This window comes from Epargyreus clarus, unplaced genomic scaffold (genome assembly GCF_041222505.1).
Source record: "Epargyreus clarus isolate Ecla_fem2 unplaced genomic scaffold, WU_Ecla_fem_2.2 ptg000006l, whole genome shotgun sequence".
Lineage (NCBI taxonomy): Eukaryota > Metazoa > Arthropoda > Insecta > Lepidoptera > Hesperiidae > Epargyreus > Epargyreus clarus.
Window position 1 is genome coordinate 7,876,060 of NW_027332214.1, and position 25,486 is coordinate 7,901,545.

Sequence of the window (25,486 nt, forward strand, 5' to 3'; positions counted from 1 at the left end):
GTGTACTACATGTATCCACATCAGTTTTACTATTTCGTATGTTTTTCATATTCATTTTACCAAATATAATAAAGTGTTTCCTGTTTTTATACATGATTAATAATTAGAACGGTCAGGCGCAGTGCCTGTCGGAGTACCAGTCCGCGAGCGCTCTGGCCGGCGTGGTGGTGAGCGTGGCGGCGGGCGTGGCGGCGGGCGTGGCCGCGAGCGTGGCGGGGGGCGTGGCCGGGGGCGGGGCGCCGCGGCCGCCCTCCCCCGTGGCGCCGCCGCTGCCCTTCAGCGTGGACGACGTGTGCCGCGCCGGCAACACGCTGCTGTGGGACCTGCTGCAGGACGGCGCCATTGTGAGTCGTATGACGACAGCTTCTCTTATTACAAAACTTTAACTTAACGAATTAACTTGCTCTAAGTAAATTCAAAATATTTGCAAGTGAGATGTACCGATTCATTTAAGATATCAATGAAGATCATTATGAGATTTTATTTCTAATATTTTTCCAATATTTTTTATATTAACATAATTTATTTCCTCATTTAATGACAATGCACACTACATGTTATGATTGCAGATTCCATCATACCACTTCACTAACAAAGTTATTAAACAAGTCTAAGACTAATATCAGCTTAATCCCCATTGTATTTTTCAGGAGCAACTTGGCGAGGGTTTGGCTCTAGAAGCAGAGAAAGCGCTGTGCGCTCTACTGTGTTTTAGCACAGATAAGTTCATTAGGATCAAGTTTATTGAAGGCTGTTTAGATAATCTCGCCAACCATCGGTACGTTTGTATCTATATCTAATTCTACACTTATATATACTTGTATATATTTATAATTTATGCCATATGTTTTATTAAATGTATGTTTTAAAATACTTTTATACTTTTTTATATTAGGTCGGTTGCTGTATCGCTTCGTCTTCTGCCGAAGTTATTTTCTTCATTCCAACAACTACGTGGGATGGATATGCATCAGGTACGTTATTTTTATTTCACGTAATTTTTTAGATATCTTGTATATGTGTCAAATTTGTCTTCTTTATTTATCTGTCGCTATAAATATGCAGATTTATGCCATATGATTAGGTTACAATTATCCGTACGCTCTTTCTATCTATTCATTTAATATAGTAAAAGTGAGCACAATGATTATGTGCGTATACGCGTCCGTATAAGCACACGTAAACGCACCCGATTCTTGTCATATACGTATATATATACGTATGTTTATCGTGCACAGGTGTCGTACGTTTAACGCGCCCGATTACTTAGCATACGTTTACATGTACGTACGTTTATCATGCACATGTGTCGTACGTTTAATGCACTCGATTACTTAGCATACGTTTACATGTACGTACGTTTAACGTGCACATGTCTCGTACGTTAAACGCACCAAACGTAGCATCCGTGTACATGTCCGTACGTTTAACGTGCACGTGTGCCGCATGTTTATCACGCTCGTGTGGTGTGTGCAGGTGGTGATGTGGGCGGAGCGCGAGCGCGGCATGATGCGGCTGTTCCTGGAGGACCTGCGGCACTACGTGACGACGCGGCCGCCGGACGCGCACTACGCGCACATCACGGAGCTCACCGTGCGCCTGCACTTCCTCACCGCGATCTTCTCGCCGGTCGGGTCGCCGCACCACTTCAGGTTCGTAAAGTGATGGATAACGTCCAAAGTCTGTGGCTATTTGGAAATTGAAATGTTTTGCTTACGTGTTTTAGATATCAGTGGTTGTAAGAAAGGTATGGGTAAGGCTCAAGTGTTGACTTTTATAAGTGTTTTGTAAAGAAATACAGTTAAATTAATGAACTTAACTATTGTATTCTTCATGTCTTAATTCAATCATGGGAAATATCCTGAGTGCACAAATAGTTATCAGAAATAGTTTGAAACGAACTATTTCTGATAATTTTTTCGTTTAAACCAAAATTAATTAAATTGTACAAATATTGTTGTGAATATGTAATTGTGATAAATTGTTTCAATTTTACTAAGACTTTCACTATTTTTGTTTGGTCTGAGACTATTACACACATGAAGGAGGTGAAATGATTTAATAACCTTAGCTTTTATGTGTCTAATTTGAATTGCAATCTAAAAAAACAATCAACTGTTGTAGAGGTAAACATATCCTAACACCACAAAGAAATGTCAAGTATTTACTAGTGCTAATTTGAGTCTAACGCGTCACGTCCACAGGTTAACAGTGGAGCAGGTGGAGGAGCTGTGGCAGTGCCTGGTGGTGCGCGGCACGGCGGAGTGCGCGGACTGCCTGTACTCTTGGCTGCTGTCGCACACCAAGTCGCCCGAGCAACACGCGCTCGGACTAGACGCGCTGCGCTTTCTCTACGTGGAGAAGATGCCCACGCTCGATCCTGAGGTGAGGATTTTTTATTTTGCATCATTTTTATAAAAGTCATGCTGAGTCCCGGGGCTAATTCCAAAGTTGTCTAGATACTTATATCTGTGTTTTTGGAGTTAAACCATTTTTGTCATCTTTGGTGTATACAAGTGTTCATTATGTTTTGAATTATCTTTTTGACACTTGCTTAGTAGTTTGAATTTGTTGCAAAAATATGTGTGCCTAAAAATTATACCGTAGTAATATTATCCATCTGTAAAACCCTAAAGAACCATTATTGGAGATACGCCTTTTTATTATATGCTATTTATCCGTCTGGTCGAAGACGACTCCTGTTTCCATTGTTTACGTGATCAACAGCAGTCATTGATGTTATCAGTCCGTTAAGCTTTATGTTTTTTTAGAAAATCAGCCTACTAATTTAGATAGGAATGTCGATAACCATAGTATTAATACGTATGTGTTCGTTCCACAGACGATCAGCATAATGGGCCTGAGCCTGTACCAGCAGCTGTGCAACCTGGCGCGCATGGCGCTGGGCGCGGGCGACTCGCGCGACGCCGCGCACCCGCACACGCTCGCCATGGACCACCTCTGGAAGATCGCGCTGCGGGCCAACAGCACTGGTAACGATACGCTTCTCGCTTTATAATGTTTATGTATTTTAAAAATACCTATATAAGTTAATCTTGCAGTGAATTGTCAGATACAAAGGAGCCATCTTATCTTGAAAATGTTTTAGGTACAATATTAAATTTAATGATGCTACAAATTTCTTACAGATGTATCAATGGGCGCTATCCAATACCTAAACAGCTACTACATGGGCCAGCAGTTACAACAGGAAGACGATTTTGTCTCCAAGTGCATGTTCCATCTGTCGTCGGCAGCGGAACGACTTATATCAAAGAACCAAAACGGCGAATCGTCGTTGACGCCATCTATCACAACAGAGGAGACTAAGGACGAGGAAAAGTCGGCGGATAAACAGAACATTTACGAGCACATGACTGAAGAGGCCGCGTTGCAATGTATACAACGAGCGCTTTTATTGCTGAAGACACATTTAGATACTTTTAAACGAAGGTACGCAAAATACACATGTACAAACATCTTTCATAACTTAGATTTGTAGTTTACGCTAGACGTCGGTGGCGACGGCAATAATATGGCGCACGATTTTATATACGAGCTCGAACGTCATTCAATTGTTCCAGATACGGATACCACCTGCGGCGCTGGGCGCTAGCGGAGTCCGGGCAGTGGGAGGGCGGCGCGGCGGGCGCGGGCAGCGTGCGCGTGACGCTGCAGCCGGCGGGCGCCGGGCCGCGCGCCGTGCTCGCGCTGCACCACTCCGACCTGGTGGCGCACCTGCGCGCGCACGTGCACGTCTGGTGGGAGCGGCAGGTGGGTGGCCGGGGCGCTGCGGCGGGCACGGTGGGCGCGGGCAGCGTGACGGCGGCATTTCGTGAACTCTAGGGACTGGTATCCTCCGACCATCTGGAGGACTGAAAGTCTGTCCACGCAGCCTAGCACAGGTCACACAGAGGACCAAATGCTGCACCGCTGCCTCACGGCAGCTCAAAACCCCCGTGGGCAGTGTACCCACTTAGAGGAAATTGCCCGTGTAAGGAAGGGTTCCTCGAGGCCCGTATTACCTACGCCACGCGGCGAAGTCACACCGCTGCATAGGACGACCACTTTCGTTCTTCGGTAGCACTGTTGCGACGCTGGCGCTGGTATAAAATGTTCCCATGGCTACGTAAGAGTTAACAAGTGGTCATTAAATTTGGCAATATCTGTGTATTTACTAAATGTTGCTTCATTACTCTATTTATGTATAAACTTGATGACACATAGAAATCATCATGATATCGTCATATACGGAACACAAAATCTCTTTTTCAAAGTCTTAAAAATAAAGATTAAGTGTGAGTTCATAGTGTTTCCTTTCGATGTAAAAATGTATTTCTTATGCCTCATAATCACGAACCTCATGTACTTTCGTGATTGATAAAAAACCTGTATTATTTGTGCAGTGTTGCTAACAAGCTTGTTTCGTATTAGCATATTTTATTTTATAGCACTCTGTGACCTAAACCCGCATTTAAGCCACGCTTTTTCGTGTCCAAAGTAGCCGATTTTTACACTGTACGAATATCAATACACTACCCTCACAGTTGTAAAAAATAAACATCGCTATGAACGTTTCATGTCTTTTAAATGCCATTTAAAAATTAAAAGTGAGTAATGAGTATTTTGTTTAAAGCTATAATTATGTTAATATTTTATTTTGCATGTATTTATAAATATTTTTGCCATTGTGTATATACTAAGCAATAACATCACTATAAGACTAACTGTTGAGCTTTATCGAGTTTTATTGTTTGTTTTGACTGTGTATTTCGCTACACACCATAGTAGGAGATATTTAAATTAGGAATCATTATCAAAATTAGCTATAATACTACTCCAGTAGAATCTCGTCCAATTTGTTGTCGTATTTGTGGCATTCGGATTATCGAAAATTTGTATAATTGAGTTTATGAAGAAAAGCTATTAAAACCGATTTAAGAAGGTAATGTTTTTCGACTATATGTTTGTTACGTATGTTTTTTTTAATATAAGATAACATAGGCTATATTTTTAGCAATCGGGTTTTGTTTTTTATAGTAACTTTTTAGTTGCGATTTGGCGCCTTTCCGGAATTTAAATGCACATGTCACAAAAAATGTGACTGAAAAGAAATAAAAATGGACTTTATTAAATATTCTAAAGTTTAATTATTTATAAAATCAATTTTGAAGTGCATGTGGTTACTAAGAAAGTTTCTAAATTATAGATACAAGGAGAAGAAGGCGTCACTGCTCTTTCAACTGATGGCCCGTTGCGCATGATAACACAAGGTCAAGAGCTGACCATTGACTACGACGAGCGTTCTTTGTATGATATGGGGTTTAAAGATAATCAGGTGAGGGCTTTTAATAATAATTTAGGTAATATACTTAAATTTATTATAGTAATAGAAAACTCTATGTTATCTATGCAATATGTTTTACAGAAGGGTATGTTGTGTGTACTTTAAAATGACTGCTCTTTGCAAAGTTAATTAAGTTTAGTATAATAGAGAGAATAATATGCTTAGTATAAGTGTCTTTTTAATTATTAATACCAATTTTAGAATCCTCAGGACGAAATTTTCTCTTAACGGTTTCATAGTCAAACTTTTAGATCGATGAAACTCAGACTCAGACTTTCCTCAGACTCACGTTCCGTACCCAAAGGGTAAAAACGGAACCCTATTACTAAGACTTCGCTGTCTGTCCGTCTGTCGCAGGGCTATAACTCCGCAACCGTAACAGATAGACACATGAAATTTTTACAGAGGATGCATAACGGTGGCAGCTATAACAACAAATACTAAAACTAAAATAAAGTTGAATATTAAAGGGGGTCTCCATACAACAAACCGGTATTTATCGGCATTTTTTGATCTAACTCTTAAACCGTACTAAGAAGACGGTTTAAATTTTTACAATTCGTTTAATATTATAACTGGTATTATAATAAATACAAATAAAAACCATAAAACATATTTTATTATAGTTATTTTAATTTTATTGTACGTTGTTTACGTATTATTCATCATCACCCCAACGCCATCTATTGTTGCATCATATAACTTAGTATTGTTGAAAATAATAAAATGAATAAAATAAGTCAAAAATAATGAATGGTGGTACGGAAGCCTCCATGTACGAGTTCGACTCGTACTTGGCGAATTATTTAAATTCCATTTATGGATTTTCGTTATTGTAAAGTTTTTTACAAAACAAACACACGAGTGATTATATAAGTTTTTATTTGACGTACGGGTACCCACATAATGAACAAGTGTCTAACAGCTAGTAAAAGTATCTCATAATACAAAAAAACACACGTGTGTTTTTTTTGACGTACAGAACCCTAATAATAAATAGTCAGTAACCGGTGTTGTCATTCACAGCTGAGTGTAGAGTATTTTGCAAAATAAACACACGAGTGTTTTTATAAGCATTTTTGTTGAACTTTTGTTGAACCCTAACAATGTATAAGTGTCGTGGTCACCAGCTGGTGTTCGTGTCAGTGGGGGTGAGCGGTCGCGGCGCGTGGGCGGAGTGGCCGTCCGCGCAGCCGGCGCCGTCGCGCGCGCGCCTGCCCACGCTGCTGCTGCTCGACCCCGTCTGCTTCCACCAGCTGTTCACGCTCATGCAGGCGCTCGGCCAGATGAAGGAGGCCCGCGCGCAGGGGGTGAGGGTTGTCACTTGAGATATAGTCCGCGCCAAACTGCTAGTCTGAAGTTGTTGCGCACAACTACAAGCTTATATTCCGTAGCAACGTAAGGGTACACTAACGCAGGTATATACTCGTGTGCGCGAGTGGGCAGCTGACGGTTGTCGGGAAGGGTCCTGCGCTGTCTTCATCCCACTAATATCTACAATTTGCTATTCGACACGACTCGTTTCTATATTCAGAGCGGACTAGCAGTTTGCCGCGGACTATACTACTGTAGTGTGTGTTATGTCTAATGCCATCAAGATTCGTGATAGTGTGTGTATGTATGTTTTATGTCATTGTTGTATTTCTTTAATCAATTGTTAGCTTGAAGTGAATAATTAAAGCATTAAGTTATTATTTTCCCATGTGCATCATTGTAAGGTTCATAAAGAAAAAATAACTAAACAAATAAAATCTTGCAAATGTACTCAGTGATAACAATTAATACTGTAAAAATGAAAAAAAATAATGAGACTAATTTGTAGATTTGGTTTATACAAATATTTTACGTTTATTTGTCCCAACATGAATCACTTTGCACGATGTTATTTGCACAAATATAAGTCCTTGCATTTTATAACTTAAAAAGTATAACAACAACCCTCATTAAATTAACATAATATAAATAACAGTTGTTGTGGCTGTTACAAACTTCCTATGCCATAACATATACGAATGTGTTTATTGCATAGGCCTGTATCTAAGCAGGGTGCTTTATTGTATTTTCTTTTAATATTTTTGCATTCAAAATAATTCCCATTTAAAATTAAAAATATACATTCCAAAAGAAAACTATTAGTAACTAATATTACTTTCAGGAGCAAGTAGCGCATACGAAAGCGCAGTTATTGTCTCGTCGCGTGTGGGACATATTGCAAGCGGTTCCCCTGAACCCGACGCTATTGGAAGCATTTCAAAACCCGATAGAAAGCAAATTACCCGAACTCCTGGACCCGACCAGTCCGCAAAAGCTCATGTACTCCTTGCACATTATAGACAAACTGAGCTCAAACAATAATAGTCCTAATGTAAAGGATTCCACAGGAAGCAATGACAAGAGTAATGATGATAAAGGTTCAGCCGACAACTGGAACGAATTGTTTATAAAGAAAGGTGGATTGAGGCTCCTGTACGATATTATGATGTCTGGTGAGTAAATCTTTTTAGATTCACAATATACAAATAGGATTTTATGTGTTGTAACACATGTTGTGTTTTGTATAATGTGTATTTCATATGTTACATACATTTAGTGTATTTCTTGCTTGTGAAATATTTTTCTTTTATGTAGATTTTAATAAGTATGTATCCGTAATTATTTATCGCATATGCTTGTATTAAAAATATACATTTCAAAACAAAATTATATAAAATTTAATCGACAATAAAATATTTCTTGCCTATAGGTAGTGCTTCAAATAAAGTTTCTCGTGTTTACGTCAATCGTGCATTTTGTTATTTTCGTTACATAATTGTAAGAATGTTTACAGGTGTGTTACAAAGGAGCGACGACAGTGAGTGGAGACAGGACTGCCTCGCGCTACTCCTGCAGCTGCTCTGTCGGATCGGCACATTGCCCGCGACGGATCCCGCTCAAAATCCCAAGCTGCATCCTGTAAGTGTACTCAATAATTGATCATAATATTTAAATCAGTGTAGGGCAATGCTAGATGCGTTATTAATTATTTTTTACACGATTAACATAACCTAATAATTATTTAAATCGCATCAGGGTACCAACTTCCAAAATAAATCTTTGTTATTTTTCCTCATGTCGTTCAAAAATTGATTAAATAAATAGGTATTTTTTTCACAATCGTAAATCAGCCTTTTCGGTTAAATTAATTTACAAAATATTACATACCTATTGAGGCAGATTTTTTTCGTATATCGCGTTAAAATGGTCTTCCAGGTAACCATTGAAATCGTTTATTTTCAGGCCTTACTGTCATTAATGAGTGTGGAGGAGACCACGGAGAGGCTAATATCTATTCTTTGCGAAGCAGCGACGGTTAAAGAACCAACCACATATAAGACTGGATTTTGGGGGAGAGCTCAGGTTTGTATTTTTTAAGATTTTCGTATCCATATAATAATATTAATTTTGGTTAACATAGTATTGGAACTGTGATTTATTTTAATAGTATTAACTCAATTTTAAATGTACATTGATTTATATTTGCACAGTCGCCACAATCATATAATACTGTGTTAAACTGTCTTCACAAAAAAAAATCTGTATCAAGTCGGAAATCTCCATAAACAGTACAGTATGTATGTAATAGTATAGGCACACATGGCGCGCCTATATAATTTTATTTTGTTCCACTCTTTGTTTGGTGAACCTAAACTGATAAGGTGATAAGTGTTCCTAATTTAAATTAATGTGTGTGTGTATGTGTGTGCGTGCAGGTGGTGCAGCACGCGATGCGCATGTGCGTGTGGTGGGCGCGCGGCGGCGGCGACGCGGTGGCGCTGGCCTGGTCGCTGCGCCGCGCCGCGCCCCGTCTGCTGCTCGACGATGCCGACCCCGCCGTATGTCACTCAAACCCTTTATTACTTGCTCATACTCTCTGCTTCGTTTAGTCTCTTTCTTTCTGTTTTCACAATTTTCACTTTCGTTTCCAATTTATCGATTGTTATTTTTATCAGTCTCTTTTATGCTCACACGCTCTCGTATCTCTCTTTAGAATTTGATTTTTATAAGCAACACTATCCGATTATGGAATACTACAGGTGTCATTCCCGAATAAAGATTTTTTTTAATTTTTAAAAACTTAATGATGTAGCTTTAATTTTTCAATAATCGGAAACTACATGTTTCCGATTTCACCATCCAGGCCCACTTGACTCAATTTATCTTACTCTCAATGTATTTCGCAATCTATCTTATTCATTCAGTCAGTATCACGTTGTAATCGTAAGCGTAGCGTTTTGAAATATATTACTATGTAACATTTTAAGATAATATAAATTCAGATAGTAGTGTACAAACGATATTAAGAAAATTTTATATTTGATCTTTAACTTCAGTCTAAGATCGGATAAGCCAAACTATATACAAAATCCTTTTCTGCATTCTATTTCCCCTTAAAAAAGTAATACCAATAAAATGAAATGTACTGATTTAATCTATGTTTCACAACTCAGGTGCGTCGCGAGGCGGGCACGGCGCTGTACCGGCTGTGCGCGGGCGGCGAGGTGGCGGTGCTGGCGCCGCTGCTGCAGCTGCTGCTGGAGCACCTGCCGCGCGCCGCCGACATGCGCCCGCACCACCCGCACCATCACAACGAGGTCGGTCGACGTACAACATACTCAGACAAAATCATGTGATCATTGTGATATATATCTTTACTTTAGTTAAAGGCGAGGAAAGGAGGGAGGGATTGAGTGAAGCTTTTAAAGAGTTTTGACGTTAATTTTATGTTGATGTTACAATTTCAACTATTTCTATGTATAAGCAAAGGCAAAACAATTCAGTACCCTTTACTCGTAGCAGGAGGATGGTTTGCGTAGAAATGTGTGAATTGACAATAAAATAAAATTTTGAACAATCTGTAAAAAACTATATAACGCTGTGGTGCCACTTACTATCCGTATTTGTAACATTTTAGGAAATGAGTACCTAAAGCTACAAAAATTAAACAAAATATGAATAGGAAATTCTAAAGGTAATTGTTACGTTGTTACTACAGGTAGTACACCATCATGCGGAAGAGGGAAAAGAGCCATACGGACCAGCGTGCCGAGACTACTTTTGGCTTGTTTGTAGACTTATCGATGGTCTTCCTGAAGATTTCTTCAAAGGTAAGTAAATCTTTCAATTTTACACAAGTAATAGAGATAGGTAGATAGAGATAGATAGTAAGAGGTATAAAAAATATTATGAAGTTGCTATCATGCAATCCTGATAAATTACCTAGATCTTATTAACACGCTTTTATTAGCTTGGGTTGTATCTATGTATGTATGTATGTATGTAACGGCATGTTTGAGCGTAATTTTCACCAACTTCCACAACTCTGATTAATTTGAAACTTTGTACACATATCGTGCATTTTACTGCGGTTCATAACTATTCTCTCATAGATAATTGCCAATAGAATGATTGTAACATCAAGCACACCACGCTTTTTACTCTGAATTGAATCTCTTTACTCCTAAACTCTTTGTCATTAAAAAATATTTTCTAGTTTTTAGTTCGATTAGCAATAAAAGCGTGATTTTTTAAGTTTTTTTAAAGTATTATTTATTTAACGTATTGCTAAGATATCAATATGAAACAATTGTTGTAAAAATTTTACGGATTTTTTTATGTAGAGGGCGCCACATCAGAAGACAGCGGCGCGCCTGATCTCAACGAGCTATGCGAACAGATCCGCTCGTCTTTAGAAAAACGTGAGATTATAGAGAAGCGTACGGAGCCCTGCACGCCGGACGACGGGCTGTACGGACAGCTCAGTCTGCTCACGCATCTCGTCAAACATCCCCTAAGGTTCAAGACCTCTGAACAAGGGACCAGGACTTTGGAAATGGTACGTAACTATGTTTATAAGGTTTACTAGTCTTCTTATATGCGAAAATAGTCTCATACTTGCCGTTATCATAATGTGCAGTGTAAGGAAATGTAGTTTAAATGTAATTATTTTTTTATGTTTGCGGAAATCAAATTCCACTTTAATTTATAATCGGATTTTAATTTGCAAAGCGACATTGGTTGAACTTTAAATAACTGTTATATGTATAACACAGGTGTTCGGTTTCCTGTTCGACGTGCCGAACCCGGAGCGGCGCAACCTACCTAAGTGCAAGTCGCAGAAGTCACGCGCGGCCGCGTACGACCTGCTGGTGGAGCTGGTCCGTGGCGCGCCCGACAACTACATGGTGCTGCACCACAAGCTCATGGAACACCATAAACCTGGTCAGTGGTCAACTGTATAGTTAATTAAATCTTAGTTATCTATAATATGTAATAACACACTCTTTTGCAGGTGTTCGAAACAAGCTGACATGGTCATACAACTTAATATTTAATGTTCAACTTATAAATCTTGTGGAGACCTGTTCATTGTACATTGCGTGTGTACGTGCTTCGCAGGTCCGTCATCGTCGTACCCGTGGGACTATTGGCCGGCGGAGGAGTCGCGCTCGGAGTGCGGCTACGTGGGGCTGGCGAACCTGGGCGCCACGTGCTACATGGCGTCGTGCATGCAGCACCTGTACATGATGCCGCAGGCGCGCGCCGCCGTGCTGCGCGCCGACCCCGCGCCGTGCCGCCACGCCGCCACGCTGCACGAGATGCAGCGCATGTTCGCGTACCTCATGGTACGTAGCGCACCGCACGCCGCCACGCTGCACGAGATGCAGCGCATGTTCGCGTACCTCATGGTACGTAGCGCACCGCACGCCGCCACGCTGCACGAGATGCAGCGCATGTTCGCGTACCTCATGGTACGTAGCGCACCGCACGCCGCCACGCTGCACGAGATGCAGCGCATGTTCGCGTACCTCATGGTACGTAGCGCACCGCACGCCGCCACGCTGCACGAGATGCAGCGCATGTTCGCGTACCTCATGGTACGTAGCGCACCGCACGCCGCCACGCTGCACGAGATGCAGCGCATGTTCGCGTACCTCATGGTACGTAGCGCACCGCACGCCGCCACGCTGCACGAGATGCAGCGCATGTTCGCGTACCTCATGGTACGTAGCGCACCGCACGCCGCCACGCTGCACGAGATGCAGCGCATGTTCGCGTACCTCATGGTACGTAGCGCACCGCACGCCGCCACGCTGCACGAGATGCAGCGCATGTTCGCGTACCTCATGGTACGTAGCGCACCGCACGCCGCCACGCTGCACGAGATGCAGCGCATGTTCGCGTACCTCATGGTACGTAGCGCACCGCACGCCGCCACGCTGCACGAGATGCAGCGCATGTTCGCGTACCTCATGGTACGTAGCGCACCGCACGCCGCCACGCTGCACGAGATGCAGCGCATGTTCGCGTACCTCATGGTACGTAGCGCACCGCACGCCGCCACGCTGCACGAGATGCAGCGCATGTTCGCGTACCTCATGGTACGTAGCGCACCGCACGCCGCCACGCTGCACGAGATGCAGCGCATGTTCGCGTACCTCATGGTACGTAGCGCACCGCACGCCGCCACGCTGCACGAGATGCAGCGCATGTTCGCGTACCTCATGGTACGTAGCGCACCGCACGCCGCCACGCTGCACGAGATGCAGCGCATGTTCGCGTACCTCATGGTACGTAGCGCACGCCGCGTGCCGCACGGCGTCTTGCATGCAGCACCTGTACCTGATGCCGCAGGCGCACACTGAATCCTGCATGGAGTGCTGTTGTACCTAGTGCTGCAGGAATGCTTCCAGACAACGCGCGGTTAAAATCGCTGCAGTAAAATAATAATGTACCCTCACCCACCTAATTACACCAATGGAACAGGGCAGTATATATCGTAGTACTACCTTCAAATAACCAATCACTCATTTTATCGTTAAATTTAATTTGTAATTAAAAGAAATATGATATAATTCGTTTATGTCATAGATTTTCCAAAACGTAAAAAAAATAATATACCAATTTATATTTATTAATAGGAGAGTGAGCGCAAAGCCTACAACCCGCGGAGCTTCTGCAAGGTGTACCAGATGGACCACCAGCCGCTGAACACGGGCGAGCAGAAGGACATGGCGGAGTTCTTCATCGATCTGGTCTCCAAGCTAGAGGAGATGACTCCTGAGCTCAAGAAGCTCGTCAAGACGCTGTTCTGCGGCGTGCTCAGTAATAACGTCGTGTCGTTGGTGAGTGATTAATATGCATATACACAAACATTCACATTCACGAAAATATTTCTTACATTATTAGGTACATTTACATTACATATAGAAGGAGACCTGGTTTATTGCCCACTGTAGTACATAAATACGAGTCCAATCTAAGCCCATAAATTACGATTAATATTAGATTTGATTAGGTTACATTGTAATTGTTTTATGTAGTTGTTCTCATTGTTTTATCGATGTTCTTTATATATTTTGAAATGTAATTCGTTCTATATTTTAAAAGTTCACATGTAATAAAAAATATTGTTGTGACTTTGTGTCCATAAAGAATATAATCCAAATTGACAGCATTTATATTGTCCTCTCGCTTATTTTTTAATATTAGTACATGAGACACGTATAAAATTTTTAGATTACACTCTTCACGAGAAACACACAAAACCATTTGGGTTACATCCTTTATTGATCCAAGTCACACCAAGTATCGTTTTAATACGTCCTATATTGATCCAAGTTACACTAAGGATGCTTGACGCAGGACTGTCCGCACGTGTCGCGCACGCTGGAGGAGTTCTACACGGTGCGGTGCCAGGTGGCGGACATGCGCAACCTGCACCAGAGCCTCGACGAGGTCACTGTGAAGGACACGCTTGAGGGCGACAACTGCTACACGTGCTCGCATTGCTCCACCAAAGTGCGCGCTGAGAAACGGTATGTAAGCTCTACTACCTGTAGATATATGAGTTATTGTTTTAATGTGTAATTTACAGCACGTTTCTATATCGATTTAAATATAAAAAGTGTAAAAATCATTATGGCTCCTAAGTATTATTTTTTCCACGGATCCTGTTTTCAGTAAACTTTAATTTAACCCCATGTTAATCGGAACAAACCATTAATATTCGTGCAACTAACAGAAATTCATTTTGAAATTTGTTTGAATCGTTTCAAAGAATGTTCTGCCCATTCGGGCATTAATATTTTAGGTACAATAGTGTACGATTTATGATACAATTAGGCTTCAAATTACATAGTAGAGTAAGTATGTGTTATTTGTCGGTAAGAAAATTAAGTAATTTTAATAGTTTGAAGTTCTCCAACCCTTTTTTAACCAGTCTCGTGGACCTCTAACAAAGTAAACATTTAAATTAGAGGCCAAACTATACTTATGCCATATTACACTCATAATATACTCCATATAAAACTCATCAAACTAACCCTCGTAATATCTCTAGCGACAAAAAATCTGCAATTTTTAACTGCATTTATTCTCCCAGGGCGTGTTTCAAGAAGCTGCCGCGGATACTGTGCTTCAACACGATGCGGTACACGTTTAACATGCTGACGATGCTCAAGGAGAAGGTGAACACGCATTTCTCGTTCCCGATGCGGCTCGACATGTCCGGATATGTAGAGAAACACCTCATGCCGGCACAGTATCAAGGTAATTTGTTATATTACTTTTTACTCTTGTTATACTAGCACTTTAGTCACTGGTTCTCTTGCCTTCAGAAGTTTTCGTTTATCCCTCGGGAATGGACGTTTTTCGGGTTAAAAATACCCTATATCCTTTTTGTGGATACTAGAAATGTGTGTATAAAATTTCATGACAATCAGTTATTTAGTTCAGGCGTAAAAGTATAACAAACAAAAAATAAACTTACATTTGCATTTATAATATTAGTTAGGATTACATTTTACTTTGCTAATAGTTGAATAACGCAAAATTAAAATGTTTACATGTAACTGTTGACGTGTCTATGTTTCGTTTCAGACATAAGTACAAGTTTGTGTTGAACATGAATTATGTTACTTTTTTATTTTACAGAAGAAAAACGGAAATCCGAAGAACTTAAGAAGGAAAGCGAAGGTGGTAGTACTCCAGAAGGTGAAGACAACTCTGAGACTGAAGAATATTATGAGTAAGTTAACTATTTATTGGCAAATAAAAAAAATATAGTAGATATTCATGTAGGATTTAATTCTATAAATGTGACCAAAGAAATTTAAAGTCAATAAGTAATACTCCTTACGTCTATTTTTTTTTCGTCTCTAAATAAAACTCCTTTCGAATCGGTAGTTACACTTAATTGTCTAATAATAAAACTACAAAGACTAGACCTGCTAGACATAAGTTGTTGTCCTGGGATGCCATTCGAAGAAGCGTCGTGTACTCGATACTTCTGTCCGGAGGTCCGACAGCTTATGAAGTAGGACACGCGTCTTCGTCGGAGAAAGTCTTACGTCACTCTCCCACTAGGTACGAGTTGATCGGCGTGACGGTGCACACGGGCACTGCGGACGGCGGCCACTACTACTCGTTCATCCGCGACCGCGAGCACGAGCACGCGGACCGCTGGCTGCTGTTCAACGACGCGGAGGTCAAGCCCTTCGACCCCGCGCACATCGCCGCTGAGTGCTTCGGCGGGGAGATGACGGTAATGTAGACGGTTGTGGGTGGAGCTGCGGGATTGGGGTATCTGTTTTTTTGTGTTGTGTTATGCAAGGTTAGTGAGCCTGAGTTAACAGTTATAGCCTTTAAAAGGTATAGCGGAATTTAGTACCCTTCGTTGGGGGTTCGGGCATTCAAATTTCAGGATTTTTGTAATTATTTGCATATATTATAGATGAATAGTGAAACAATGAAAGTTTGTGTGAAAACCTATATGCCTGAAAGGAGTTTTTCAAAAAAATCATAAGCATGTGGAGTTTACGATATTTGACCAACAAAGTGAACTGTGCTCGGAAAATCTCTCCTCTTCAGACAGGAAAATAGTGTCCATCCATAAGACAATAATAGGTTCAATATAGTGAAATTTTAATGTTTTATAATCACGCTATGTATCTTAAGCGTGTTATTTCTACAACCTTCCAACTAAGGTGAAACCAATTCACATATACATTCGTGCGTTTTCAGAGTAAAACATACGACTCAGTAACGGATAAATTCATGGATTTCTCGTTCGAGAAGACGAACAGCGCGTACATGCTGTTCTACGAGCTGAGCCCGCCGCGGCCGCCGCGCGGCTCTGATAGCGGCCAGCTGGAAGAAGCGCAGGTGAGTTGGAATTCTAGGAATATTGTGATTGATTTTTATATTTTTGACCTTACAATATCTTTTATAGTATAACAGCAATGTCTATAGAGTATTAGCAGTGTGCATGTATATTTTGTGTATTTTTAGACTTTTAATATGTATTCTACCATGTCATAAATTGAATTCAAAAATGCTAAAAATCAACGTTTTGCCACATTCATAAATGATTATAATAAACTTTGTCCACGGTTTAAGTTATTAAATGAACAATAAGTGATTGAAATTTTTGACCAGTCTTTCATCAAATTTAACATATAATCGCTAGCATGATTCAAACAAATATTTAACACATGAAGTTGAAATCATATTTATCGTTCTGACTAATATATTTATATAGATATTTTTTGTTATCCAAACTAAAAGATTAGTTCAAATGTCAGTTTCGCATATGTCCACAGTCGTCAACGGCGGAGGAGAGTCCCAGTCCGTCGGTGGAGCGGCGCAGCAGCGACCCTCCGCCCGCCATCGCGCTGCCGCCCGACCTGCTCAAGTGGATCTGGGACGACAACATGCAGTTCCTGCACGACAAAAATATCTTCCAGCACGCTTATTTCACGTTAGTATAATAATAATAATAAAATAAACGCTTTCTACACTCACAGCCCCATACCCTACTACTATACTATATAGTACCCGACTTTTTTTTTCAGAAGTATACTTGTTGATCTTATTGTTAGTTGTAGTCTTTAAAGTTTGATGTCCTAACTACTAAATCTGATTAGCTATGTAACCTCGTTTTATGCACTTTTACGTATGACCGTAAATTTAATATTTGTAGGTTCATGGGCCAGATGTGCAGCTCGGTGCCTCAGTCGCTGCTGACGCTGCGGCCGGAAATCACAGAGGTGGCGGCGCGCCTCTCCACGTCATTCTTCATCGAGACATTCATACACGCGAAAGAAAAGGTTCTATATGATATCCCATTATTTATGAGTAAACTAATATCATCATTGAATGTATAAATTTTGTTATGTAACAGTTATGATTCTTAAATATTTTAATGTCGATGTTTTTAAGTTATGAAAATCTAATTATTCACATAAAATTGAACTAAAAGTATAGGGCACTAGTGTTTATGGTTGTATATTTTTTTTTAATTTCTTGAGATATATTTTGCCTATATAGCCAACAATGGTGTCATGGGTGGAGTTGGTGACGAAGCAGTTCAACTCATCTGCGGCGGCGTCCGAGTGGTTTCTAGGACACATGGCGGACGACACCTGGTGGCCCATGCAGGTACGAACACTTTAAAGCTATATACGTATAAAGGTAAAGAAAGACGTACCCTATCTTTTTAACTTTTAACAGAACAGCCCCATTTTTTACATTTTTAGATATACCTATATCTAAAAATGTAAAAAATGGTTATATATGGTATATATGGTTAGGTATGTAATGCGGAATGACATAAAACTTGATTTTATTTTGAGGACGCAAAGTTTCGTGCAAGTGATAGTGCACTTTCCAATTAATTTTCTGTGTATTTATACCACTCATTTACTTTTATTGATATAACATATTGAAATTAAAATGTGTCATGTTTGTTTATAGGTGCTAATAAAGTGTCCGAATCAGATGGTCCGGCAAATGTTTCAGAGGCTATGTATGCACGTCATACAAAGGCTGAGGTGAGTTTACAATAGATTTTGTATAATACAGTTAATAAAATTATAAAGTTATAAATAAAAAAATATAATGTTAAATTTCTTTTTGTTTTCTTAAGCGATGTTAGAGGAGAATAAAATTATAGTATTGAAAAAATAATCGTTCAATTAAATCAATTGATATTTTTTTCCAGATCTAGTCATTGTGCCTTATACCTGCAAGGTATGGAAGAAGGCGAGGATAATAGTAAATTGGGGGAAGCGAGTTGTGTTACTAGGTTTATAAGAATGTTGTTATCTTTGGTGAGTTAATCATTTGATTATTATATAAATTTCTAAGTAAACTGCAAGTCTCTTTGAAATAGCAATCTAACTTTAAAAAAAAAAAATAACGGTATGCATGACATTCGGTTAAGTTGCTTTTAAATTTTGTACTTAAAAAATTAAATTATGCTTTATAGTGATTTTTAGGTAAATATTTGAATGAAGTGGCAAATGCGTGTGAAATAAATTGCTTATTGATGATATCTTTTTAATAAGGTATATAGTACATGCGATTGATAATTTCGTTGTAGATGGAAAACGGAGCGAGGTCGCACTTGCGACACCTGACGGAGTACTTCAGCCTGCTGTACGAGTTCAGCAAGATGGGTGAGGAGGAGGGCAAGTTCATGTTGCGCATCAATGCCATCTCCAGCATGGTCAACTTTTATCTCGGGCAGAATTCCTCTACGGTTAGTATATGTAGTGAAAGAATGTGTATGGGGAACGGAAGGGTTATTAAATTGCATTAAGAAAGCGATGTTTTGTCGATCTTTCTTCGAAAATCCAATGAATTTTAATTGTCATGCTAATGTAATGCTATTTTTCCAGGTTTTATGATTTCTGGTTTATTTTATTTTAAAATTTTCATTATTCATTTATTAATAACAATTGTAATTTGTTTTGAAAAGTATAATTATAAAATGCTTAAACGTTTCTTTTAATACTTTTATTATACTTTCATAATAAATGAAACATAATGAATAATAATTGATGTTTAATAACTATGTTGAAGTACAAGCATATTTAGCATCGCGTAACATTCGCGTAAATTCGCGTAACATCACCGTCGTAAGACATATAAGCACAAGCAAATTAATAAAATGGCTAAGTGCAAGTCGAACTCGTATACTCGCGCAGGGTTCCATACCATAAAAAAATTCATATATTTTATTTTTGATATTTGTTTTTATAGTAGCTGTAGTGGTTATACTTTTTAGGGTTCTGTTTTTGCCCTTGGGTTACGTAACCCTATAACGTCGTTCAAGCTAAAGTTTACGAGCGTAACGCGATGGTTTCCAGGGCGAGTCCCCCGCGGAGGAGGCGGGCGGCAGCGGCGAGGGCGGCGACAAGCTGCGGCCCGGCGCGCTCGACAAGATGGTGGCGCTCGCCGCCGGCCTCGTGGAGCGCTCGCGCGACTCCGCCGGGCACCTCGCGCTGCCCGACTGCGACGCGCGCGCACTCATACACGCCAAGGTACGGGGGATAACATCGTGGTCATCATCGTCACCTTCACCATCGTCATGGTCGTCACGATCATCTTAGTACTTGTCAAAAAGTCATCATCATCGTTACCTTCACCGTCGTCATCGTCATCACGATCATCTTCGTACTTGTCAAAAAGTCATCATGATCGTTACCTTCACCGTCATCATCGTCATCACAATCATCTTCGTACTTGTTAAAAAGTCATCATGATCGTTACCTTCACCGTCATCATCGTCATCACAATCATCTTCGTACTTGTTAAAAAGTCATCATGATCGTTACGTCCACCGTCATCATCGGCATTACGATCATCTTCGTACTTGTTAAAAAGTCACCAACATCGTTATCTACATCATATCACGATCGTTATAATCGTTAGCATGTTCATCGTCGTTATAATCATAGTCAAAATCGAGATCATTTACGTTTTATGATTAAGATACAGTCTTTGCCATTGACGACACTATCATCGACATCGTTATCATCGACGTTAGTATGGTCATAATAATCATCATCCAACAATTAATATTCCACTGCTGGACAAAAACCTTTCGTATGAGAAAAGTTTAGAGAAATACTCTACCTGGTAAAATAAAGATTTGACATGCGTTTTATTCATACAAAATACCGTTTGCATTCCAGGGGTTTCCTTTCATCTACCAGCAAACACGGGACTGTTTAAACTTGCAGCAGACGCGCTCGCTGATATTCGCGCTATGTCGGTGGAACGAGCCGCTGGCTCAGAAAATCATCAATATGATCTTCCAGGCAATCGCTAAGCATTCGGAAGTGAGTTCTTGTGCTAAATGTTTTTTGTTTTCTTTTCTTTTCCTTTTTTTTTACAAATTCAATCTTAGTTGCTCGTTCTTTTTAGTTACGTTGACGTCTGTTTATAATTTTGCTTCAAGTTAGGATACTAGATTTAAATTTAAAAATTGCGATGAAATAAAAATAAATGTTACTACGACAAGTGAAACTTTGAAATTAATGAACTGAATTCGGAACGTAGTTTCTAGTAACGCTCCCGTGACTTCCCGTCACCGAGGGCCGCTAGAGCTAACCTAACTTACGATTGTCGATAGCAGACGCACCGACTCGCATCGAATGGTAGGTACCGGTACATATAATCATAATCGTGCGTGGAACGGCGGTCGCAGAACTGCGGCGCGTTTTTTAAGTTGCTGACGCTGCTGGTGGAGGGCAGCGGCGGCGGCGCGGGCGCGGGCGGCGGCCTGCCGTGCTTCACGGCGCTGGTGCTGGCGCGCCTGTGGGACGCCGCCGACGCCTGCCCGCACGCCGCGCTCGAGTGGCTCGCGCTGCAGGTGATGTATCTACTACATATTTTACTTTTTGACTTATCTCTACATTTTATGTTTACTTGGTGATTGATATTTTTTGTATGATTCTTTCGAAATAAAAAAGTGGTTTAGTTCAATAAGCGTTAAAAATTAGATGTTTCGTAACTTACAATACGCTTTGCTTCGAAATTTTTTTCGTGTTTGCTGTGTTATTGCAAAGTTTAAAATCTTTTTATGTTTTCTTTTAAACAAAAGTTAATATAAAAGAAAACGGTAATTATACAATTTCGACTTATATAAAATAAACAACTCAATAGTTACTAGTACATTAAAAAAAAGACAAAATAACATTCTGCTCAAAGTGTCACATAGTTTGCAATGACGTTATACGAATTGAAAGAAAAGGAAGAAAAAAGAAGTAACTTTATTCTAGCTTGTATAATATGAAGAGAAATTAATAATACGTGCCAGACGCATTCAAATTGCTAATGCTAAATGTCAACACTACTACCTGTTACGGATTGATATCATACGTGGTGTTCGACGCAATGAAATTGCTAATGTGTAAATGTCAACACTACTACGTGTTACGTGTTGATATGATACGATGGTGTCCCCCGGGCGGCGCAGGTGCCGCGCAACAAGGCGGCGCACGCGTGGGCGCTGCACACGGCGGACCGCTGGCTGGAGGCGCAGCTGCTGGCGGCGGGCGCGGCGCGCGTGCGGGCGGCGGCGGCGCTGCTGCTGGTGGCGCTGGTGCCGTCGCAGCACTTCCGCGCGGGGTACGCGCGCGCGCGCCCGCCGCCCGCGCACCCGCACAAGATGCCCGAGCCCGCGCATCTCACGCTGCACCAGGTCGGCATTATATTATTCAGTAGCAGTACCCACGGCTTCACCCGCTTTTTGTGAAATCATAATAAAATATGTATAGCCTATAGTAATCCTGAATAGTGTAGCTTTCTGATTGTGAAAGAATTTTCATGATCGGTTCAGTGTTTCCGAAGATTAGCTTTTACAAACAATCAAAGTTACAAACTTTATATTTTTATAATATTAGTATAGAGTATAGATTTTTTTGCCCGACGACGGAAGGTTATGTTTTTCGAGCGTATGTGTTTATGTCTCATTCTTTGGAACACCCTACAGCCCAAACTGTTTAAAGGTGTTTATAATTACTAATTTCGATTAACACACTATATGCGCAATGCAGAATCAAATGAAAATCGCCTAACTTATACTCTCCGTGGTATCATTTGTATTACCTGTTTTATATTAATTTGAATGCACTACTTGTTTCGCCTATTGCTAAACAATCTATTACGTTATATATCAATACATCTATTACGATTCTTTGTTATTTACTGAAAACAAGCATTAGGAATTTCTTTTATACAGCTTGACTTTTTCACAGGTGTACACGATGCTGCTGGCCAAACTGAAAGCGGCGCGAAAGTACACTGACATAGCGTCACATGGCACTATGAAACTGACTGCGTACTTTGGCGTCATGTCTTACTGTGTAGTCGGCAGAGGAGAGAAGTTGTTGGTAAGTAATCTTAATTGTGTATATTATGTCCTTAGAGCCAGAAGCGTACCAGCGACTTATAAGTAGAAACCGAGGAATAATACTTACACCGTTTTATTTGTGTGAAATGTCCTGTGAAAAGATAAAACATCTATATCTGTACTGTTTGTTTTAGGCTAATTGCTACTTTAAAGGACTATGTTTGTCACAAACAAATTCAAGCTCTTTTTATTTTAAATCAGTAAGCTTGCGTGGAATATAACATTTTGAAACATCAATCATATTACACTTATTTCATTATTATTGGAAAACAAAGTGTACATATTGCTTCCAATCATTATTAATTCCAACAATAATATCAAAAATACACAGTTCGGCGCGTACTTCAACGACCTATGGGACTTATACCACCCGGGTATATCGGAGCCGTCGGTAGCGGTGCACCCCAACAAGCAGGCGCTGCTCACCTTCTGGCACGCCGTCTCCGTAGACTGCCCGGAGAACGTGCAGATCGCGATCAACAACCCCAGAGTGAACAAGCACTTCGCCTTTAATTATATACTGTGAGTGTTTTTGGAACCTATGGTTAGCATGGACAAAGTACTAAATAGACTGCTAACTGCTAGACTGTCAATGTTGTCTAAAATTATCTTAGCGTTTCGCTGTTTAATATTTTTGTTGATCTCATTTAATAGGTGCAGTAAATGCTTATAGCTAAGGGTAGACTGCGACTGTTATCTGACTTTACATTAGTTATTTGTGTGAAGTTATATGTGTTTTTTACACATGCTTACAAATTTTGTTGGTCTCCTTTATTGCCAGTTTTACATACAACTTTGCGATTAAATATACCACAATTATTAATGATTATGAACAATTGAGTATGTATTAAAAGTTGGTATGGTGTTATTATATACAATCTTATAATATTAAATTGAAAGATTATTATGCATGAATAGTTATAATCTGTTATGATTGTTATGCGTTTTGTTTTTGCCTTGAAATTATTTGTATAGTAAGTTTAATATATGCTTTATATATCAGTACATTTTGCTGTCTGTTTTAAAATAATTTTAGTAAATAAGTAGCAATTAGTTTATTGGATATAAAAGTTATTTATCTATATTTTTTGCCTCTACGTCCCTTTGTATCTATCTATCTATGTTTGTGTGTGTGCGTAGTGCGGACCACGACGACGGCGAGGTGGTGTCGTACAACCGCGCGATGCTGCCGCCGTACTACGCGCTGCTGCGGCTGTGCTGCCAGCGCTCGGTCACGTTCGCGCGCTCGCTCGTCACGCACCAGAACGTGCACTGGGCGTACAGGAACATCGCGCCGCATGCGCATCTGTACCCCGGCGCTGCGGACGAACTGCTAAGGTATATTTATAGTTATGTTGTGTATGTAGGGTGAAGTTTTTATCATGCGTTTGTGAAAAAAGTGTTATCGTAAAAACGAGCATTTTTCTTTAGTTTGACATAAATAATTGCTTCCCAGAATTGGATCCTTATAAGCGACACTATCCGATGATTTAATAATACGGTGCGCCCTTTTTTTTCTAAAACGATCTTAATTTTCCGTTGAGAAACAGACTTTTTAAAATCTAATGATACCGTTTGATTTTTTTTATCAAAATCGGCCTCGTATCTCTATTAAGCATTTTTCGTTAATCCTTATAGTCTCGGATGTCACTATCCACGCGCAATTAAATAATTCACCCTATAAAAATCTGCTAATATAGTGTTCTAGTTTAAATTTTTAGTTTTCCTTTAAAATTGACGAATGCTACGTGTAGTATTTACCTAAAATGTATTAAGAATTATTGGTCTTACATTTAGGTGAAATGTCTTTATAATCATTGAGTGGACCTTGTGTCGTTATTATAAGCAAGTGTCGTGTGTTGTCAGACTGGCGCGCATCCTGTCGGGGCGCGGCGGCGAGGAGGACGGCGCGGCGGGCGAGCCGGACGCCATCGACCCGCGCGACGCCGCCGCCTTCCGCCGCAGCACGCTCGCCGCTTACCTGCAAGGTACCATACCCTCACCACATCGACATCTTGACTTTGAACCCTCTGTGGTTCGACGCCGGCAGCACCACCGCTACACCTATTTATGCTTAACGGCAGAGTTAAGTACTGCTATGTTCTGGTTTGAAGGGTGGGGTAAGGGGATATACTTTAGCAGAGACATTCCAGCTTAGTGCTCGGTATCGGTGGCAGGGTATCGCGCATCGGTGGCTCGATAGGAATCTAATGTTATTTGGGGTCGATTACACATTAGATGGACCACATGCTTGACTGCTACTCCGATATTACAAATAAAACTTTGACTCATCGAAACTCCCCTTTGTTATATAAAGTTAATAAGTTGTTCACAATTTGTTTAAATGTTGCTTCGCTGAACTATCATAAATATTTTTTCACACAATAATATTATTTGCAAGTACATACAATATTGGAACATTGAAACATTTTATAAGGATTACACTTTTAAGTTATTATTACATTAGGCCAACAGCGAGTCCCTGTAGTACCGGGACCAGAATAGGGCTACGGTAACCCTTGCCTGTCGTAAGAGGCGACTAAAAAGGGCTTCCGGGGTTGCGGGCGGCAAGAGTGGGAGCTCAAACCGTCCAGCAAGCGACCCCGGGAAGGACAGCGGTTTGTGTGGTCGCATATCGCTGTAATCACCAGGGGATGTGAGAGGAGCGTAAATTGCTCCCCCCAGGGCAGAGCCCGATAAAAGGGCATCGCGTTAGGAGGACTCCGGTTGTGTTCCGTTGGAGATCCCGGAGTTCTCCACCAAACGCTGAGGACGGCCACCGGGGGGGTTTTAGTGTGGTAAAAATCCCACATAACCCGGCGTCACTCCCATGGCGTCGGGTACCTTTTGAAGGTTTCCCCCTCGTCAACAAAAAAAAAAAAAAAAAAAAAGGGCCAACA

General features: G+C 40.5%; 1 protein-coding gene across 4 annotated transcripts in view; it reads left to right on the plus strand.

Annotated features, from left to right (window-relative positions):
* Window positions 1–25,486, plus strand: part of puf (ubiquitinyl hydrolase 1 puf) — a 44,067-nt gene that overhangs the window by 7,024 nt on the left and 11,557 nt on the right. For 2 of the 4 annotated variants that reach the window (XM_073073916.1, XM_073073919.1), the window contains exons 12-50: window positions 108–344; window positions 651–778; window positions 896–974; window positions 1,477–1,652; window positions 2,205–2,385; window positions 2,843–2,993; window positions 3,150–3,453; window positions 3,585–3,774; window positions 5,210–5,338; window positions 6,478–6,657; window positions 7,503–7,833; window positions 8,175–8,299; window positions 8,624–8,743; window positions 9,097–9,219; window positions 9,835–9,978; window positions 10,380–10,491; window positions 11,005–11,219; window positions 11,437–11,605; window positions 11,783–12,009; window positions 13,306–13,509; window positions 14,030–14,202; window positions 14,769–14,935; window positions 15,320–15,413; window positions 15,752–15,929; window positions 16,409–16,549; window positions 16,987–17,144; window positions 17,367–17,493; window positions 17,714–17,824; window positions 18,140–18,216; window positions 18,387–18,495; window positions 18,768–18,926; window positions 19,537–19,710; window positions 20,365–20,511; window positions 20,880–21,044; window positions 21,651–21,875; window positions 22,432–22,566; window positions 22,918–23,108; window positions 23,727–23,924; window positions 24,453–24,574. In XM_073073916.1, the coding sequence (XP_072930017.1) occupies window positions 108–344; window positions 651–778; window positions 896–974; window positions 1,477–1,652; window positions 2,205–2,385; window positions 2,843–2,993; window positions 3,150–3,453; window positions 3,585–3,774; window positions 5,210–5,338; window positions 6,478–6,657; window positions 7,503–7,833; window positions 8,175–8,299; window positions 8,624–8,743; window positions 9,097–9,219; window positions 9,835–9,978; window positions 10,380–10,491; window positions 11,005–11,219; window positions 11,437–11,605; window positions 11,783–12,009; window positions 13,306–13,509; window positions 14,030–14,202; window positions 14,769–14,935; window positions 15,320–15,413; window positions 15,752–15,929; window positions 16,409–16,549; window positions 16,987–17,144; window positions 17,367–17,493; window positions 17,714–17,824; window positions 18,140–18,216; window positions 18,387–18,495; window positions 18,768–18,926; window positions 19,537–19,710; window positions 20,365–20,511; window positions 20,880–21,044; window positions 21,651–21,875; window positions 22,432–22,566; window positions 22,918–23,108; window positions 23,727–23,924; window positions 24,453–24,574 (6,376 nt within the window). The remainder of the gene's footprint in view (window positions 1–107; window positions 345–650; window positions 779–895; window positions 975–1,476; window positions 1,653–2,204; window positions 2,386–2,842; window positions 2,994–3,149; window positions 3,454–3,584; window positions 3,775–5,209; window positions 5,339–6,477; window positions 6,658–7,502; window positions 7,834–8,174; window positions 8,300–8,623; window positions 8,744–9,096; window positions 9,220–9,834; window positions 9,979–10,379; window positions 10,492–11,004; window positions 11,220–11,436; window positions 11,606–11,782; window positions 12,010–13,305; window positions 13,510–14,029; window positions 14,203–14,768; window positions 14,936–15,319; window positions 15,414–15,751; window positions 15,930–16,408; window positions 16,550–16,986; window positions 17,145–17,366; window positions 17,494–17,713; window positions 17,825–18,139; window positions 18,217–18,386; window positions 18,496–18,767; window positions 18,927–19,536; window positions 19,711–20,364; window positions 20,512–20,879; window positions 21,045–21,650; window positions 21,876–22,431; window positions 22,567–22,917; window positions 23,109–23,726; window positions 23,925–24,452; window positions 24,575–25,486) is intronic. The other 2 variants (XM_073073917.1, XM_073073920.1) reach the window with 2 other exon arrangements.